At 40.6% G+C, this 19,113-nt stretch overlaps 1 protein-coding gene across 2 annotated transcripts in view; it reads left to right on the forward strand.

Annotated features, from left to right (window-relative positions):
* Positions 1-1,579: 1,579 nt before the first annotated feature.
* Positions 1,580-19,113, forward strand: part of LOC133226372 (complement C1q tumor necrosis factor-related protein 7) — a 72,959-nt gene continuing 55,425 nt past the window's right edge. Inside the window, exons 1-3 of one of the 2 annotated variants that reach the window (XM_061379863.1) lie at positions 1,580-2,076; positions 3,006-3,251; positions 3,871-5,073. In XM_061379863.1, coding sequence (XP_061235847.1) covers positions 3,014-3,251; positions 3,871-4,502 — 870 coding nt within the window. In that variant the 5' untranslated portion in view covers positions 1,580-2,076; positions 3,006-3,013 and the 3' untranslated portion in view covers positions 4,503-5,073. Of the gene's footprint in view, positions 2,077-3,005; positions 3,252-3,870; positions 16,775-17,604; positions 17,686-17,937; positions 18,023-19,113 lie in introns of those variants that run through there. The other variant, XM_061379861.1, reaches the window with a different exon arrangement.

Raw genomic sequence — 19,113 nt, forward strand, 5'->3', positions numbered from 1 at the left:
AATTTATGACTCGCTTTCTGCCTACCAGTTAACTCTCTGTGGCCAAATATTTCACCTCAACATAGATGGCTCCTGAGAAAGTGATCTCTAACTTTGTAAGCATAGGTGAACTTAAATCTCTGATTTTGGCCTCTTAATTCAGCCTGAAATTTCAAAAGCATGGACATATGTTATCATTCACCTTTAACTTTAAAATTTACCTTTTAGAGCACTCACCAGGAAACAGGTGGATGGGCTCAACACCACATCCTTCCTTGGCCTGAGGAGATTTACATTTTCCAAAAGATTTCTGTAATAACAAAGACAGGTACCTTCCACTCCTCCTTTTAAGACTGGAACACTACATAGGAAGAAATGCAAGACCCTGAAGTCAAAGGGCAAGCAAAGTCCTGATTCTGTGGTCTAATGCATGGTTTCCCAAATGCCATTTGTTGGCTGCCACTGTTGGAAGCAGGTTCCTGTATCCCCCTAAAGCCCAAATTGGGGACTGTAAACATTATCACTGAACATTATCACTATTTTCTCTCAGTCCTTCTCTGCTCTCCTTGCAGTCCCACCATTCTGCTTCACAGCCCCATCACCTCTTAAGATCCTCAACCCATAAGTGAAAGCTCCACATATTCTCCACTATGCCTTCTCTTTCCCAAATTGGTTCTCCAACCACAATGCCCCAGCCATCTATGGCACATCCTTATTTCAACAACCCCCTTCCTCTCACTTTCTGCAAATGTCTTTTTTCCCATGACCTTAGCAGAAGCACATGGCCCAGCAACTGATTTCCTGTAGGCACATGAGAAGAACAGCAGGGGAGGTCTGGGAGCTGGAGACCACTTCACACATCAATAAGTTACTGGCCAGCCAGTGACAGGAGCAGCTGTGTGAAGGCTCTTACTCTGATTTGTAAAAGGTCCTGGACACAGGAAAAAACAGCAGTTGTTGAGACTAGTTTTGCCTGGCTTACATGCAACACAGTGTGGGAACATCTCGCCTACCAGTTCTGACTTTCATCTGGCAAAGGGCCGTTTTTGTCCCAGTCCTTGATCCTCAGGTCATGTCTGCTTTTTATCCATCAGTTTTGTGTAAAATGCATATGCAGTTTTAGACATGAACTCCTTCCAAGCTGCTTCCTCCTGGCTAAGTGCTTAAAGTTGTTTTCCTCTGCAGAGAGCTTTGTTGTCCCTGATTTAAGACCTAAAAAAATCCTTTATTTGGGTATAGTCACTAGTACATCAGAGCAAACATCACTGTGAAGTCTGTGCTTGTAGCTAAATACTGCCTTGGAATTATCATTTGCTGCTCTGCTGTAATGTTAAGCATTCATATGTTAATCCACTCTTAAAGGCTGTTGTGCCTGACTGTAGTGTAAGGCTTTATTAAAAGACAGCAAAATTATTAGTTTGGTTTCTGCTAATTTGATACAAGATGCTTAATATGAAAAGTGGAGTATACATCACTGAAGAGAATTCTGGAGCACTGCTTATTTCTTTCCAAGTGCAATATTTTCATCCTATTTAATGCATTGCCATTGCTACCGACACAGCTTCCAAATTTCCTATTCCTTAAAACATAAAATATTCTTTATAAAGATCGTGTATGTGTATATGCTGATCTTTTTCCATGCTGAATAGATTTGACCATGACATATATCAGCTGAAATATCAAATATATGCAAATAAATGTAGTGGTTTGGGGTTTAAAATCAGTATCACAGAGAAGGGAATGAGAACAGCAATTTCCAGGTTAATTCACTTTGCAACTTCTTTCAGTCTGAGTTTGAGAATGAATCGTGAGTTTCGCTGTAAAAAAAAAGGTAGATGGATGTTTCACAGATATTCTTCTGAATCCTCCACTCCATATCTTCTTTTTCTCTCCGCAGAAGCCAGTGGTACTCTGATCTCCTTGAACGCTGTAAATTAACTCTGAAGGAATGGACAACTCCAACAAAAAACCCCACACAAGTCTTCTGAGGAGCCAGCAAGGGAACTAGAAAAAACAACTTGATTTGCAAAATCTCACCTGACCCATGACTGCATCTCTGCTAATACAATACTAATTTAAGACACCTTTGTACATCAGGTACTGCAACTCCTCAGCATGTTATCTTTGTACAGTTATTTTCTTTAGTCTCCCAGTATATGGTGGAACAGAGAAATCACATTTACATTCCATGTTTATGAAAACACCCAAATGCTATATATAAAACTTTAAACAATTTTCTTGCAAGATATTGCAACACAGTTCATGTCATATGAGAGTCCAAACCAGGCTTAAAAAACACAGCCTGTTAGCACCCCATTCATATTCCGTCTATCCTCTGCCAGGCAGCTGCTTAACACAAACTGACTGATTAGGGTGAATTGGTTATTTGTGTTGTGGTCACCAGCATTTCCAACCGGGAACTGAAACTGTAGTTCCTACTCGTATCCCTTCTGAGGGTCAGCAAGTTTCTTCTGTGGTTATTCAGGTTGGAGACCCATTTGCAATCATAAAGGCAAATTTCAAAATGAAATTAAATGAAATTAAATAAAATTAAGGTGTAAGCTTTGTCCTCACTAGAAGAGACTGCTCCTATGGGCACATGCTCCTAATATAGATATATCTCCCTCCCATCAAGAAGGTTTTTCTCTGTAAATCTTATACACTTCCCAATGACACACACACACACACTCAAAATGGTATGTAGGCAGAGGACATTTCATTGAAAAATCCAGATTCTAAAAAGAACCAAATGTTTCAAATTTTGATCTAAAAAAGCTAGTATTGTGTCAATTATACTATGTCAGTCACATACAGTAACACACATGGTGACCAGAAAAAGGTCCTGACGGACTTTTCTCCTGGTGTGTTACATGGATTCTGGTAACGCAGAAATACCATGTTGATCTTCGCATGTGCAGTTGTGTATAATGCACCGCAGTGTCACACTTACTGGTATATTCAGAGCCGTCTGCATGTGACTAGAGTGCCATTACATGCATAGTCTTCTTTGTATGCATTTTTTCCAGATCCAAGGATGATTGTGTTGCTTTACATTACAAGTTTTGTAATCTACACAAGCGGACAACCTCTTCAAAGCCAGTTCAAAGGAGAAAATTATTACACCAGATACATCTGTAGCATTCCTGGTTTGCCAGGGCCTGCAGGTCCCCCTGGAGCTGGCGGATCCCCAGGGCCACACGGACGCATTGGTCTTCCAGGAAGAGATGGTAGAGATGGCAGGAAGGGAGAAAAAGGTGAAAAAGGGAGCGCAGGTATTGAATATTTGTGCAACCTAACACAGTAGTACAATAAAGTAAGACCTTTCATCATCGCTGTTGTATGTATGTATGTGTATGATGAATGTGAGTATGCTTCTGTGTGGGTTTAAGTGTGACACATGCATATGCAGTGAAAGAAAATGTGCAGATTTATTTTAGATATGTCTAATATGCACATGCTGAAATCTGTGCAAATAAATGTAAGTGAATAGCCTTCCTGCACAGAGACGCTAAGACAAAGTTTGAGAGAAATGAAGCATGTGTGGTGTCAAATAAACTAGTCTTATTTGTGCCATTAGCCAGGAATAAAAGATTAGCAGGTACTTAAATACATACTAAAAATGCTTAACTAATACTAGATGTTTAGTGCACAAGTACCATGTTATAGGGCTCACAGTTCAGTCAGTAATGGACTGATCAGGTACACATTCTTCAATGTGTAACCAAGGAGTATGAAGGAAAGTAGAAACATAGAAACAAAGGACCCCTGGGCTGTGGTGCTCAGTCCTCTGTTCCAACCTGCCATTCCTTTTGCAAACTTACTAGTAGCCCACACAATCATTTACTGAGTGGATATGTGTCAACGATTAACTAACTTAAAATGTTTTTGAAGGTTTAAGAGGAAAGACTGGGCCATCAGGACCAGCTGGAGAGAAAGGAGACCAAGGTCAGGCTGGTAAAAAAGGACCTGGAGGATTGACTGGTGCCAAAGGTGAAGTAGGTCCAGCTGGACCACCAGGACCTAAGGGAGATAAAGGAGACCGCGGACAGCCAGGTGCACCAGGAGTCTGTAAATGTGGAAAGATAGTGCTGAAATCTGCCTTTTCTGTTGGCATCACCACAAGCTACCCAGAGGAAAGATTACCAATTGTATTCAATAAAGTCCTCTTCAATGAGGGGGAGCATTACAACCCTTCCACAGGGAAGTTTATTTGTGCCATTCCAGGGATTTATTATTTTTCCTATGATATCACCTTAGCAAACAAGCATCTTGCAATTGGGCTGGTTCACAATGGGAAATACCGAATAAAGACGTTTGATGCTAACACAGGTAACCATGATGTAGCTTCTGGATCCACAGTGATCTACCTTCAGCCAGAAGACGAAGTATGGCTTGAAATCTTCTACGCTGACCAAAATGGTCTCTTTTCCGATCCAACATGGGCAGACAGTTTGTTTTCGGGATTTCTCTTATATGTTGATACAGATTACCTTGATGCTTTATCAGATGAAGATGAGCTCTGAAACACATGATGTCAAATGACGTTCAAACTGGACACCCCAGCACAAGAGTTTATAGAGCTGTGTGTGGGACACAAAGTTGAAAAAAAAAAACCTGGGAGTTTACTTTTGTTCTGTTAGGAACCAAATCTGAGCTCATGAGGACCTTTCTAGAATATAAGGTGGATTTTTTACTGAACAGCAGGGATATCAAAAGGAACTGTAATTAATAAAAGACTGCATCACTCCAGGACTGACTCCTCCTGAAAGTTATGTTTATAATACTATTTAAACAAATTTAACATACTGTACATTGGATTTTATATAAAATATATTAAGTTGCAATGTAGAATGGATATTTTGTACATGTCATTAAAGTAAAATTGAACAACTGACAGCAGTATCATCTTTGGTTGTTTTAAGACAGGAAACACATTAAAAAATAGAGAAAAAATAGATTTTTCCTAAGGAGAGTAATATAATAGGACTGCCTGCTTCAGGATGCAGCTAAATTGGTTACAAGGACAGTCCCATCTTATATTTACACCAACAAGTGTTATACATAACCATCTAACCTCCTAATAAATACATACAGAACTAATAAATACATACAGAACTAGCTGAGGACTGCCCAATGATAGTCATAAAAGACCAGAACAAAGGTATTAAACATATAAAATAATAAAAAACTGGGAGATCTGAAAACATGGAGATAGAAAACTAGTATCCAATATGGGTATTTCCAGTATAATTCCAAGTGGGTCTGCTATTCTTCCAATGCTATTTAGTATCTTCATGAGAAACATGGAAGAAAATATAAACTTTGTGCTAAAGGAAATTATGGATGCCAAAAATCTAATAGAACAGTAACCAGTAATGAGAATAAATTATATGGAACAAACTGAGTCACATCATTAAAGCAGATTTAATTGCATTCTAATATGGCCAAATGCAATGAAATAAATGTAGGTCACACACAAGATGAAAAACTGCATTCAGAAAATCAGTGAACTTGGAAAAGGTACACAGAACCTCATGGATAATCAGCTAAATATGCTGTTGGTACAGCCTTTTTGATGTATGACAAATGTAATTACAAGTAGACGTAAAGAGTAGTTACTTACAAAGATGCTACTTCTGCCAGTGTTTCAAAAACTCACCCAAAAATTGAATAAAAAAAAAAAAGGCTGTAATTCTACTCATGTGGATTACACGAGAGATGTAACAAGGTCAACTTATTTTTCTTCTCAGTGAGGACCAGAGGTGATTTGATTGCAGTCTGCAACTACCTGTTTGGAGATAAAATTTCTGGTAGTAGCTGGCACTTCCTTCTATTAGCTAGTAACACAGCAAGATCCACAGGTGAGAAACTGTTATCAATTTCCTCTGGGAATGAGGAACCCATTTTAACAGTGGCAGCAGTCAATCATTGTAAAAACACCTAGTAACATTATGAGTTCTCCAGCATTCAACACCTCTAAGCCAGCACTGACAATCTTTAATCGGGTGCTCTTGCTTGCCAACAATTTACAGTATTATTTTATTCATCCCAGATTTACATAAACCTGCCATTTCTAACAGCTACTCAGTTTCAAACCCTACTAGTCTGTATTGCACAACTCTTGATCCCACTTTATTCATAACCAAGGTGGAGGGAACTTTCTGGGTTTTTTCTGTGTACTTGACTTCATTGAAAAAATTACATTCAAATAAAATCACACAAAAATACTGTTGAGATGAGCACTACAATTATGTATGGAACATTAACCCTGTATATGTGCCCTTATTTCTCCACATATCTTTGAGTACATGATTGCTGCTTTATGCAGAGAAGAGGTGCGAAGTCCTGTCCACAAATCAAACTGGCAATGCTCCTACAACCCTTATTTTATTTGACAGTGAGAGATGACTGGTATAAGACAAAAGTGGATTATTAGAATTTCTAACTAGACATCTAAATTATTAGTGTTGTACAAGGGCTGCTTCCTGTGAAAAATATGGAAGAAAACACAGGTTCAGTTTGTCACTGAGCTGTACAATCATTTATACATCTGCAAATTAAGCACAATATGAGAGCAAAATGCAGCCTAATCATTATTTATAACAATGACTGATGCCAATGCTTCACAGCCATCAGTGCCTATACAGGGCACAAAGACTGTCAGCATTGCTCAGTGCTGTGTGCACTGAAATTCCACAGGACAGAACAGCCATTGTATCAGGACCATAATTTGCAGAAAACATAAATCAATAGATGCAGGATTAGACCTATAATATGTGTTATGCAGCAAAAGCAACTGATAGAAGTTTTTAATGACATTTTTATTTAAAAAATTGTGGAAATACGTTTATGCCATCTGAATCAATAGGAAGTTTATGTCAGGAGTAACAAGTCAATTTTTATTTGAATTAGAAAATGTCCTATAAAGCCAAACTTAAGGAAAGAGTATGACTGATTTTCTTCAGACTCCAGAGAAACATATGTGGTAGTTACAATAAATCTGGAAAAAAAATTCAGACAAAACTAATTTTTCACAATTGGATAGAAAAAAAAATAGGGCTTTAAGTGAAATGTTCCTGGTTGCAATCCTAAGCAAAAGCAAACTGCTTCCACGTAATAATCTTATAAAAAATGAACGAAATATAAAAGAGATATTTTAACCACACCTATATTGAAAATGACATCATGGGAATAAGTAAACCAAGAGTTATTGCTTCCTTTTACTTAATAATTTTAGATTTATGTTTGTGCAATCATACACTAGTCAGTTTAGCTTCTCTTAGTTTTCCCATTTGGATTCTGTAGTTATTTGAACAGTTTAATATTTTGGCATGAACTGTTAAAAATAAGTAATTCCATTGAATTATGTCTCTAGGCTTTGGCAAGAAGAATCTTTTTACTATATGTATGGACAGCATATGTGTGCAAGTAGTATGTGTCCCAGCCCTTATTCAGGATCTCAGGACTTTATCCTAAAGGAAATCACCGCGATTGCTATTATTTTACTTGAAAACAGATCAACTTTGATGACAGGAACTTTCATTACGGGTATTCCTCTGTCTAAATTTGAATTTGTATAGAAAATATCTTGGGATGAAGTCTTTCCTCTATTTACACTGGTAGATGGAGAGGTCTGGTTTGGTTTCAAGATGTTGTAGGATAACAAAGAACAGAATCTCTTTGGGATTAAATTTGAAATGAATCAAAGATTTCTACACAGTATATATGCCATTCTACATATGCCATAGTGCCATATAAAATTAGGCATCCAGACCAAGGCAGACCTTTAGACTTTGCCTACAGTCAGCAGAGAGAAAGTATCATCATGAGAAACACCCAGGAGAAAGCTGCAGCACCAACTCTTGGTTGGTATAGGTATGGAAATATACATAAGTAAAAACACAATTATTTGAAACAACACAGCTGCCCAGAGTCTTTTAACCTTTCAGACTTCTTTTACACCTGGTAGAGTGACAGCAAGGAAAAAGTCAGTCACGTGTTCCATTGCTGAACGTTTTTAACCTAGACAACTACTTGAACACTAAACTCCATCTTCAAATTGATATGTATTACTTTGATATGTTTTTACCTTTGCTTTTTTCACAACTGGTATACATGTCCATATGGTTCAGGCCATTAAACAATTATACCAGGAGCAACAAGTCCTAAGAATTTTTTTACAATGGTCAGGCAATGTAGAGGAAATAGTAGTGGATATCAGTACTGGCAACATTATCTACAGTCTGCAATTATTTTCAAATCAACCTAACAATATTTATGTACTTGTGGAATAGGCAAAACTACACAAAACTGACAAGCAGCTTATTTCGTACCCTACTAAGTATGTTTCATCAGTTGATGCAGTTCCTATACTACATTTTTTACCTTCCACTAGATTCAGTTCATATTCATTCACTATGACATTTACTGAATAATTTACTTTCCACTCATTGGTTTAATTTATCCATCGGCAGGTAATTCATACTCAGGATAACTATATTGATGCTATACTAGGCAATTCGGTCAGTAGGAACTTCAGTTTTATGTGAAATGTGTTTCAGCTTATGTGGAAATGTGGCTTACTTTATATATGCATTTCAGTAGGTGATGAATCCCCTCCAGGAAATAATATATGAGAGTAAACAGGAGAAAAAATAGAGTTGAGAAAGCAATATACCACAATCTTTCTCAATGAGCAATACACTGCTTTCAAGAAGCAATTTATTCCTTTCAGCATAAACCAGTTAGACTTCAGCTCAAAGAGCATTTAGTGGTTATGTTCACTTCCCTGTAACTCCTTAAGTCACCGCTCCCAACTGAGGTTATGTCAGTATTTCTGAATTTCAGAGGCACGATCCTCCCTTACACTGGCAGGAAGAAATTTCCGAGTACTCTCACAAAATTCTCAGTCTCTGATACTTGGTTTTGTCCTACCTGCATGTTATCATATCAGGTTATGAAAATTACTACCTAAAGCAAAAGAAAACTGAATTAGACATATTATATGCATATCTTTCAATAATAAATACAATCAAAGGAAAAGGTGCCTTGGATTATTTGGCTTATACCCCTCCAATCTGAATATAAAACTCTTGGTTCAATCCTGCTCAAAGAGTTGTGGAGAGATTTTTCCTCTATGCAGATTGCTCCTTCAGCAACTATTAATATAAAATTTATGTTACCTGATTTTAATCTCTAAAAGGTCAAAGATCATTGCCTAGGCTAAATTAGTTAGCTCTCCTGTCACCAGTGCAAAGAAATAGGAGAGGTAAATCTCTGACTGGATGACACTGTATGACACCTACTTTCAGAAAGGAGGAATCAGGATGTACTTGTCTCTTCACATGACCTGTACCTATGACTAACTTAGGTTAGCATTTAACTTTGAGATGTCAAAAGTTAAGTAAGATGTCTGATCTTAAAGGACAATCCACTAAGCGGAAAAGTCAGTGTCATTTAACTGGGCAATTTATGTGTCTCACAATTAAAGAGAAGATGTGGATTGATGAGAACACTGAAGTACCCTTATAATGATGGAAGTGACCTCGTCAGACCTTTCATAAAGAATTGCTCAGGTCCCCCTGGGACAGCTTTAACTGCAGTAACTTTGCGGAGAAAATTTTACAGCATATTAAGGTTGGCTAGATAATCCTCTCACACCTCCAAATTCAGCACATTCTGATCTATATAAAATATTAGAGCTTTTAAGGAAACTTAATTTTAGGTGTAGAAAACCTAAATGTATCCTGGAGTACTTCTACTTGTACCAAAAACATACAAATTTGTTTCTTTTCAACTTTAAAGCACCTGTCAAAATCCTAAGCATGACACAAAACATAACTCAGTATTTGTAAAATCATCTCTATGGAAGAACAGCCTTGATTATGTCATGTTAACAAAGGGAAAAAAAATACTGAATTCGTGAAAAACATACATGAACTATGATTCTCAGCAGGCTCGAAAGTGAATTTTTAGCAAGAAGCAGATGGGATTTCTAGAAATGAATGAATTGTATGAAGGAAACATACCAGCAGTACCTTTTCTTTCTCTACTTTCAACCAAGTGTTATCCCTATGCTTGGAAGACAGTGGACAGGATTTAAAACCTTTGAGTTGAAGAACAATCTCTACCCATCTGAAACCTGGCTAACCACTGATGCTGATGTCTCTTTCATGCACACCTGTGTTCACCCACACTATCAGATGTTCTGGTGCAGGAACACAGATTTCTAAACCATGTGTGACAAATTTCAGGAAACTTTACTTGTGATTTCTGTCATGTGGGAGTAAAGTGCACTCAGTTTAAAATAATCAAGATGAGAAGAGTTTGTTCTTGTTTGTAACCTCCCTGAGGCTGGGATCACTGTAGAGTTGCACATGGTACTTGAAATTCCTATTCTAAGAACACAGCAACACGTACTCTTATTCTGTAAATGTTGTACATGGCTTGTAGGATTTGCAGTTTTGCTTTTGTTTTAATCTGCTTTCACAAGTTTTGGCTTTGATTCTAGGCAGGCATAAAAAGGTGTATATGGGAATCCAAACTTTGCATTATCCTCAAAGCCTGAGAATAAACACCATCATTCATTGTCCACTATTCATTTCAAAACTGTTTAAATGCTGAATATGGGATCTGTGATCCCTTAGCCTGCTTGCTTCTGGGGGAACCTGCAGCGTGGTCACTACAAGCTGCCATCTACTCTGCCTATGCTAAAAAGCCATCCTTGACCATCACTGACAAAACAACAGTTTATGCCTAAGTGTCACATTGGCACCTCTAACAAAGTGGAGCAGCTCATATCCTCTTATTTGGATCACTAAGTCTGCTGTCCAATGTAATCAATGACATTAGGCTTGCCTTTGTTTTTATAACGCTGACCAAGAGAAATTAGTTGTTCCCTGCTCCAGGAAACATATGTGGTTTGAATTCCATGTGTCTCCTGTGAGTAGAGTCATTGTACTGACACGTGTTTTTAAGCAGCTTTCCATTCTGTTAAGCAAAGGTCCCCCACTGCTCCTTTAGGGTATTATAGTAAAGTTCCTTACATAATGCTGTTCGTATTTGTCCCATCATTTAAACTGTTTGTACAACTGTTCCTGAGAGTGGAATAGATTGCTGGGACAGACTTATTAGCAAAACAAGATGTTGAACCTGAGTCCTTGCCAAAACTTTGTGTAAAGATTCACCCACTGGATCATTTCCATAGTCCCACATACAGTGGGACTTAGCAGTTAGCAGAGATTGTGTATGTGTATGCTCCCCTAAGAAACCTGTACCTGTGTTCTGATGACATTTCTTTCCCATTTGTCCTGGGTTTAGCAGTAGCAGTCATTTTTCTCTTTCTTGGTAGCTGGTGCAATGCTGTGTTTTGACTTTTGGGCTGGGAACAGAGCTGATAAAAATGATGTTTTGGTTTGGCCAAGGACTTGATGAGCCTCATGCTCTGCCAGGGAGGAGGGGAAGCCGGGAGGAAGCAGAGACAGGACACCTGACCCAAACTGACCAAAGAGGTATTCTATACCACAGCACGGCATGCCTAGGAGGTAAATGGGAGTTCCCCAGAAGGGCTAGGAAGGCCTGCAGGGTTGGAGGAGGTATCGGTCGGTGCTTGGTCGGGCTGGGGTGGGGGGGGCGAGTTATCGGTCGCCTGGTGCTGAGGTGTTGTATTCTCTTTCCTTGTTATTTCCTTTATCATTACTATTACTGGTGGTAGCAGTAGTGATTTGTGTTATACCTTAGTTACTAAACTGTTCTTATCTCAACCTGTGGGAGTTGCATTCTTTCTGATTCTCCTCTCTGTCCTTCCAGGAGTAGGGGGAGGGCAAGAAGGGGGGGGAGTGAGTGAAAAGCTGTCTGGCTGGGGTTAAACCACGACACCATTCTTGAAAGATGTTGTCATGTCAGGTGTCTTCTAGCTGTGATAGTTCCTCTTTTAGCAATTGAAAATGCATACTCCTAATCTTTTTATCTGCTATGACTGTTTACTTCTTCCCATGGTCTTTCTTACAGTAGTAGTCAGAAACGAGAAACAATTTAGTCATCTGTTTTCACGTGATTCCAGCTACTAAATCTTGCAGTAACAGGCCTTCAGATGTTATAGGTGCTGTTTATGTGAAGACAATTATAAACAGTTCTAATGACAATTCCATTTAGCATCAGCAATATTGTTTATTCTTGTCATACTAAAGATACCAATACACGTTAATTTAAGAAACTACTTCGTTAACAGCTCAGTGCAGAAGAAAAGGCTCCTCTCCAGAATCAACAGAAAAACTATAAATTGCCTTGTACCTATAAAAATAGGAATTTTATATAAAGACAATCCACATTTTCACAAACTATCTGATAGCTCTGACATTTCTGCCACTCCTAGTATCTACACAGGCTGTTTGTGAGCATTTAACAAGCAGATAACCCATTCCTCGAGTCCTTCTCTAATTGGGACTTAAGGATTGTATTTCCCTTTGAGCAGGCTCTACAACTCTAATGAAGCCTTCATATCTTCTTTTTCCTCCTACATAAGTATACATAGGTATATTGATAACTTTGTAAAGTTATGATTTATCTTACTTCTTACTTTGGTTTCAGGATTGTCCTGGGTTCAGCAGTAGCAGTCATTTTTCTCCTCAGGTGGTGCAGTGCTGTGTTTTTGACTTTCAGCCTGGGAACAGCTCTGATAACACCGATGGTTTTAGTTGCCGCTCAGTCATGTTTACTCTGACCAAGGCCTTTCTGAGTCTCATGCTCTGCCAGGGAGGAGGGGAAACCAGAAGGAAGCAGAGACAGGACACCTGACCCAAACTAGCCAAAGAGGTATTCCATACCACAGCACGTCATGTCCACTATATAAAGTGAGGGCAGTTACCCGGAAGAAGTAGATCAGTGCTCGGTTCAGGCTGGGTATTGGTAGGTGGGTGGTGAGCAGTTGTATTCTCTTCCCTTGTTATTTCCCTTATCATTATTATCATTGGTGGTAGCAGCAGTGGTTTGTGTTATATCTTAGTTACTAAATTGTTCTTATCTCAATCCATGGGAGTTACATTCTTTTGATTCTCCTCCCCATCCCTCTGGGAGCAGGGGCGAGGAAAGGGAAGGATTGAGCAAGCGGCTGCATGGTTGAGTTACTGGCTGGGCTCAAACCATGACAGCTCTTTTTGGCGCCCACTGTGGGGTACGAAGGGTTGAGATAACAACAGATCTGACTGGACTGAGTCTAATCCTATTTGTGATAAGCATTCATTGTTTCGGATTAATAGTCACTTGTCACAATGCTGATATACTGGCTCTCAAAGTTGTTGCTCTTGATCTCATGGTTTCAGCATGTCCTACCTTACTTACAGCTGGTATTTGCTGTGTAGTGTTTATCAGCTGGGGGCCTTGGGCTAAGGTTCTTGTTTCATTGTACTTTATGGTAATGAGTTGTAATACAATAGAATCATTGATCATGAAACTGATCTGGCTTGCGTTCCCACTGTGGTCACCACCTCTGTACTTTGGGAGGTATATATGTTTAGCAATTACACATCTTTTTTCCCCTCCTTGGGTAGTCAACCCATGAGGGAGACATTCCCATACCTTCCCAGCTCCCCCACCAGACCGTTTACAGCATCATTTGAGAGTTCTGAAGATTTTGAATGGCCTTTAAGTACCCTTGAGACCTGCCCTGGTGATTGTGATGGGGATCACCATGTTGGCATGTATACAGAGTGTGTTTTACCCATGACCATTTCGCCTGTTCTTGAGAGTTAAGCAAGGTCGGGTTTGGGTGTTGTCTAGGGTTAGACGACGATATAGGAGGACCAAGAGATTTTCCCCAAGGCTGGACAGCCATGAGTGGCAGGGTGTGTGGGATAGTATGGGCAAGTACCTAGGCCAGAGGGGCCCGCCAGTGCTTTGGAACTTCACCACTGAACAAGTGCAAAATCCAGAAAAATTAGTAAAACACTTAAATGAGGTGTGTTGTCATTCTTGTCATACCAGAGGGGGACAAATCATGGCAATGTGCTGGGGCTTGGCCTATGCTTACAGAGCCCTGTTCAACATCGTCCAGCACCTTCAAAAGGAAAAAAATGTCCCTGGATCTGAGGGCAAAGCAACAGACAGCACAGCTACTCCAGCTCCAAGCACAGCAGCTACACCAGCCCAGCTTTTCCAGACTCAGAACATTTACCTGGTATGGCAAAAAGTCCATGTTTGCAAATTACAGCTGCTGAGAGATTATACCTTTTTAAACTCTGCTATGTTTTCCATTATTTTTCCTCAAAATGTCATGCTAAGAAGTTTAGTGAGGCTTATGATGACTTGTAAAGGCCAACTGTAAAGAATAATGCATTACTCTCCCCTTGATACAGCTTCAGTTAATACTCCGAGTACTTAAAAGCATCGCAAAACAGAGACAGCACTTGGAAAACAACTGGCTACTAACTGTCCACTTCAAGGATTTATCCCTACATGCCTTATATCAGGGTTTTTTTCACAGCATATTTAATCCAAAAAGAAGTAAAATTACCTTTTGGAATGTTGGCATACAGTCTGAATTAGAGGTTTAGCATCTCCCTTTAGTCAGCAAAGTGAAATAGGCTCTTCCACAACTGACTAGTAGTCAGGAATCACTGCTCTGAATTGTACAGGTCCTAAGAAGAGTCTGCACCTCTTCTCTACTGATAAAAAAAGTACACAGAAATTAAGTCAGACAATTTAACAGAATTAGGTACTAAAAGTTAGGAGGAGTGATTATCTGTATTGTCTTTCAGTCTGAAATAACCATCCTGGATCCTGCAAAAGTATGCTATGGATATTTGTTTTTTTTACATTACTGCAGTAACTAAAATGTGTTGCTGTCTCCAAGAGCTGCAGTCACTTCATTCTCCCCATACCTTATTCATTACTTTTCCTTTTACTGTAAAAGAAGTTGTTTACAAAACAGAAGTCTTCCAGAACTGTTTTAGTGGCTTGAGGAGGAGAAAGTGCCTCTTTCCCTTTAAAAAGCAAAGCCGAGGCTTTGTTGCTAGGGGGAGTGTTGTGCTTGGCTTGTGTTTTATACGGAAAGCTGCTGTGCAAGAAAACCTAGGTAGGAAAAAAACATTTTCCTTTATATCCGTTTCAGTATCACTACATTCTGTGTGTTTTCACGAATGAGACAGGTTTAAGAATCCAAGGGCCTCAAAATTATTTACTCGGTACTTTTGATGTAGTTACTTGTTTAAAGAGCAGTGAGAGAATCTTCACTGTGTTTCTGTTCTTAGTTTTAAGTGCTTTGGAAACTGCCTCTCAGCTAATGGAGAGCTTTATAGGTTTTGCATCCAGTTGTTTATTACATTTTAAAGTGCCTGCTATAGTACTTAAATTCAAGAAATGCTAGAAAATTGTTAAAGAAAGTGGCCATAAGGCCCTTCCCCTATGTTGCCAAGCATTCTCCATTTACGGGTGCCTTTAGGAAAGACTGTTTAAATTTGACACATAAAGCTCGATATGAAAAAGAGGTTTATGTGCCAAGTAATAAAAGTGTTGCCACTTCTTGCAGTGCTGTATTTTTCTGCTATGAAGAGGGTATTTGATGAACCTTTCCTGCAGCAAGGAAATGTTGCCATTTTGGGGTACATCACCCTTAGCCCTTGAACAGGATACTTACTGAGGGTGCTGAGGCAAACGCACAGGTGGCTTGGGAGATAGTCACATTTGCCTAAAGAAAACGCTTGTTTAGGGCAAATTCAGCTCCTTCTGCTAGTTGAGACATTTAGAAACCTGAAAATCCTTGGGGCTAGTAGCTGGTATGGGTTGAGCCTCAGGCAGGGGATGACCACGTTGCTCCTCTGCTGCTTCTGCTTTTATATTAGGCATCTCCTAAGAGACAAAGAGAGATGTGAAGATCACTTTTCATATTCTAACCTTGGCTGGAAGCACTTGAGGCAAGTATGCATGAGCCTGTGCATGCCAGTACAAAGAACCGAATGGGGAAAGGACAGATGACCTGTGAAGGCCTCAGCCTCCTCACTAGAGGAGATATAGCCTGTTAGGGAAAAAGCCCCACTTTTTACCCCCGCAAGCCATTTAATGGGGATTTTGAAATCCAGAATAAACCATTCCATTGCGAGTTACTTCTTCTCTTAGCTCAGTACATTGTCACTTGGTTTCTGTACTGGTTGGTGCGAGCTTTGTGTTGGGAACAAGTACAGCTGAGGTCTCTTTCCTGTTAATTAAAGTTAAAGCAGAACAGGAACCTGCAGTAACAATACCAATAAATTGAGTTTTACAGATACAAATTTTAAATTTTCCTAAATGATTGTAATGAAATACAGCAACTTTGCAGTGTAAACAAAGCTGAAATGTTTGGTAGGTTCCAGGTTTGGTAAAGTTGAAAAGCCAACCAAACCCAGCACTGAAAGTGAGTGGAAAAAGGGCATTGAACCTGTCTTTGTGATCTGAACCTTGCAGCTGGCTTTATGGACCATAGGTGGACTGTTTATTAAAAAGCAATGTAACAAGAGTGTTCAAACAGGATGTACAGGCCCACATTATTCACTGTTATATGGAATAATTAAATTAATGGACACATATTTTTAAATCAGTCCATTCTAGAAAAAAAAATATTTTTTTAGGTACTAAGGCTGTATGTTTAACAGTATGCCATATGAGTGTCCAGGGTGCAAAGGTTACATGGAATGTATCTCAACATCACTATGTACGTATCAAAGCGTTATCTCTCACAAGGAATTCCTGCATTGCTCGTGACAGCCAAGTGTTAGCCACCAACCAGATGAGCCACAGCGAAGAATCTCAGATGATCATCATGGAGGTAAGTGTCCAATTAGTTGAGACAAAAACAGTGTATGATTGTTTTCACTAGTAAGAATGTTTTGTATATGTAACTGTGAAAAGCGAGGCAAGTAAATAGTGTCTTGTAAGCTCTTGTTAAGCCTCAGTCAGCCAGTACCATTCTAGTTAAAGCTGGTTTGCATAATTACTCACTTCTGTGCAAATACATTGCAACCGTACATACCATATGCTAAGAAATAGGTACCTTTAATGTCTATTTTTATTCTATATTGACCCAACACTTGATTAAATTATCTACAAGTTATCGGTTAAATATATTTAGTCTCGAGTACATTGCAAAATCAGAGTTACCCTATTTTCTCATCTCTAGAAACGCTTTTGATGTGATTATGCTCAGACTGTGCCTGGTGCTATGTCAGTAAGATGTCAAAAGAGAAAACAAACACCTCCCCCTCCCCTACTTCCCCCCCCATAAACAAAACGCACACACACACAAACAAAACCCCCACAAACCAAACAAAACAAACACAAAAACCAGTCAAGCAACCAAAGCACACCAAAACCTCAAAACAAACCAACAGCTTTGTGGTTTGAAGTAAACTGTCAGGATAAGGCAAGGCACTTTAGTGTCTTCAGTAGGCTTTAATCTTGGTGGTAGCAGTGTGTTCTACCATGTCAGAACTGTAGCGTGCCAATGGCATCAGTGGAACATGTATACGTATGTGTATATATATATACATATATATATAGAAAATTGCATAAATCGGGTATTTTGATAGATCGGAGGTATCTCCGTGGGTCTGGGGTCAAGGCCCGCCTGTGCCCACAGCACAGCTCTCTGTGTGACAGGAGCTGCAGGATGAGGACGCTGCCCAGGCGGATAGGCTGCAGAAGACGCTGACAGCCCGCAGGCACAGCAGAAGGCACACGGTAACCCCACTGTCTCCCATCCCAGTTCCCGCAGCCCCGAGGTCCCCCCTCTGTGCTGCCGGCGGGCAGCCGCGGCTTCCGCGCATGCGCGCCGGGCTCCGGGCTCCGCAATGCGCATGCGCAGTCACTCGCTGCCGCCTGGCCCCGAGGGTTGGGGTACCACCAGCGGCCGCAGGTTGCGGGCGTGTTTCTTGTCCTGTCCCAGCTGCCCTCACTCATGCGCCGTCCCTCGGCCTTTCTGCCCCGCTGCAGCTGCCGGAGGCTGTCGGTCTCCCCGAGTCGCGGGAGGAGGAAAGGAACCTCGGCGGCATGGCGGCTCCCCCTGCGGCGCCGCGAGGTGAGCGACTCGAACGGGCGGGGCGGGGCGGGGTGGGGCGGGGCCGGGGGCGGGGCGCAGGGCCGCCATGCTCGGGGGGGCTCTGTGGTTTGCCCATCCCGGCGATGCCCCGGGGCAAGCGGAAGGTTCACACGTTGCAGTCGGTGTTACCGGGGCTGGGGGCTCCCGCTTCGAGATCGCTTGCGGTCATGGGCGGGAGAACTGCAGTTGAGGTCCACGTGAGCGGGGAGCGTGGTTACTCTTGCCGCCGGAGCCCGCTTAAGGTCGCTTGTTGTTCGCAGCATAGAGCAGGGATGGAGGTGTCTGTCTTGTGCCAAGTCGGCTCCGAGCATCAGGTGTGCAGTTAGAACGCTGCATTCTAAACGTGTTCCTGTGGTATTTAAATGCGGGATTATTACTAAATGTTCCTCAATAAAATACACCTTTTTCAGAGGTTTGGGGGTAGATATGTAGTATTTACATATTTGAATGTCATAGAATCAGCTAGATTGGAAAAGACCTTTAAGATCATCAAGGCTAACCCTTACCCTAGGGCTGCCAAGACCACCGCTAAACCATAGGGGCCTCATCTACATGGTTTTTGAACACTTCCAGGGATGGTGTTTCCACCGCTTCCCTGGAAAACCTTTTCCAATGCCTGATTATCCTCTCTGAAGAAATTCTTCCGAATGTCCAATCTAAACTTCCCCTGGCACAACTTGAGGCTATTTCCTCTTGTCCTGCCACTTGTTACATTGTAGATATGACCAACCGCCACCTCACTACAACCTCACTCAGGCAGTTCTAGAGAGTGATAAGGTTCTCCCTGTGGCTTCTCTTCTGCAGACTGAACAACCGCAGTTCCTTCAGCTGTTCCTCAACTTCATCTCTTGTGCCTGGAGTGTTAATCATGCTTATGATGGTGCATGGATTTATTGATGGCTATTTTAACTGTCACATGTGAAGTACTGTATTTGCTCACAAAGTAGGAGAGCACAAGGGAGCGGTGATGTAGTGGGAAGCTGTTGGAAGTGAATGTCTAATTGCAGGCTTGGAAAGAATCAGATGGTACTTGAAAATTGATCTTATATTTCTTTGGCAGAATCCCTGCA

Source organism: Neopsephotus bourkii, unplaced genomic scaffold (assembly GCF_033783945.1).
Source record: "Neopsephotus bourkii isolate Nb327-2 ecotype Australia unplaced genomic scaffold, CSIRO-AGI_Nbou_v1 NB_1780, whole genome shotgun sequence".
Lineage (NCBI taxonomy): Eukaryota > Metazoa > Chordata > Aves > Psittaciformes > Psittacidae > Neopsephotus > Neopsephotus bourkii.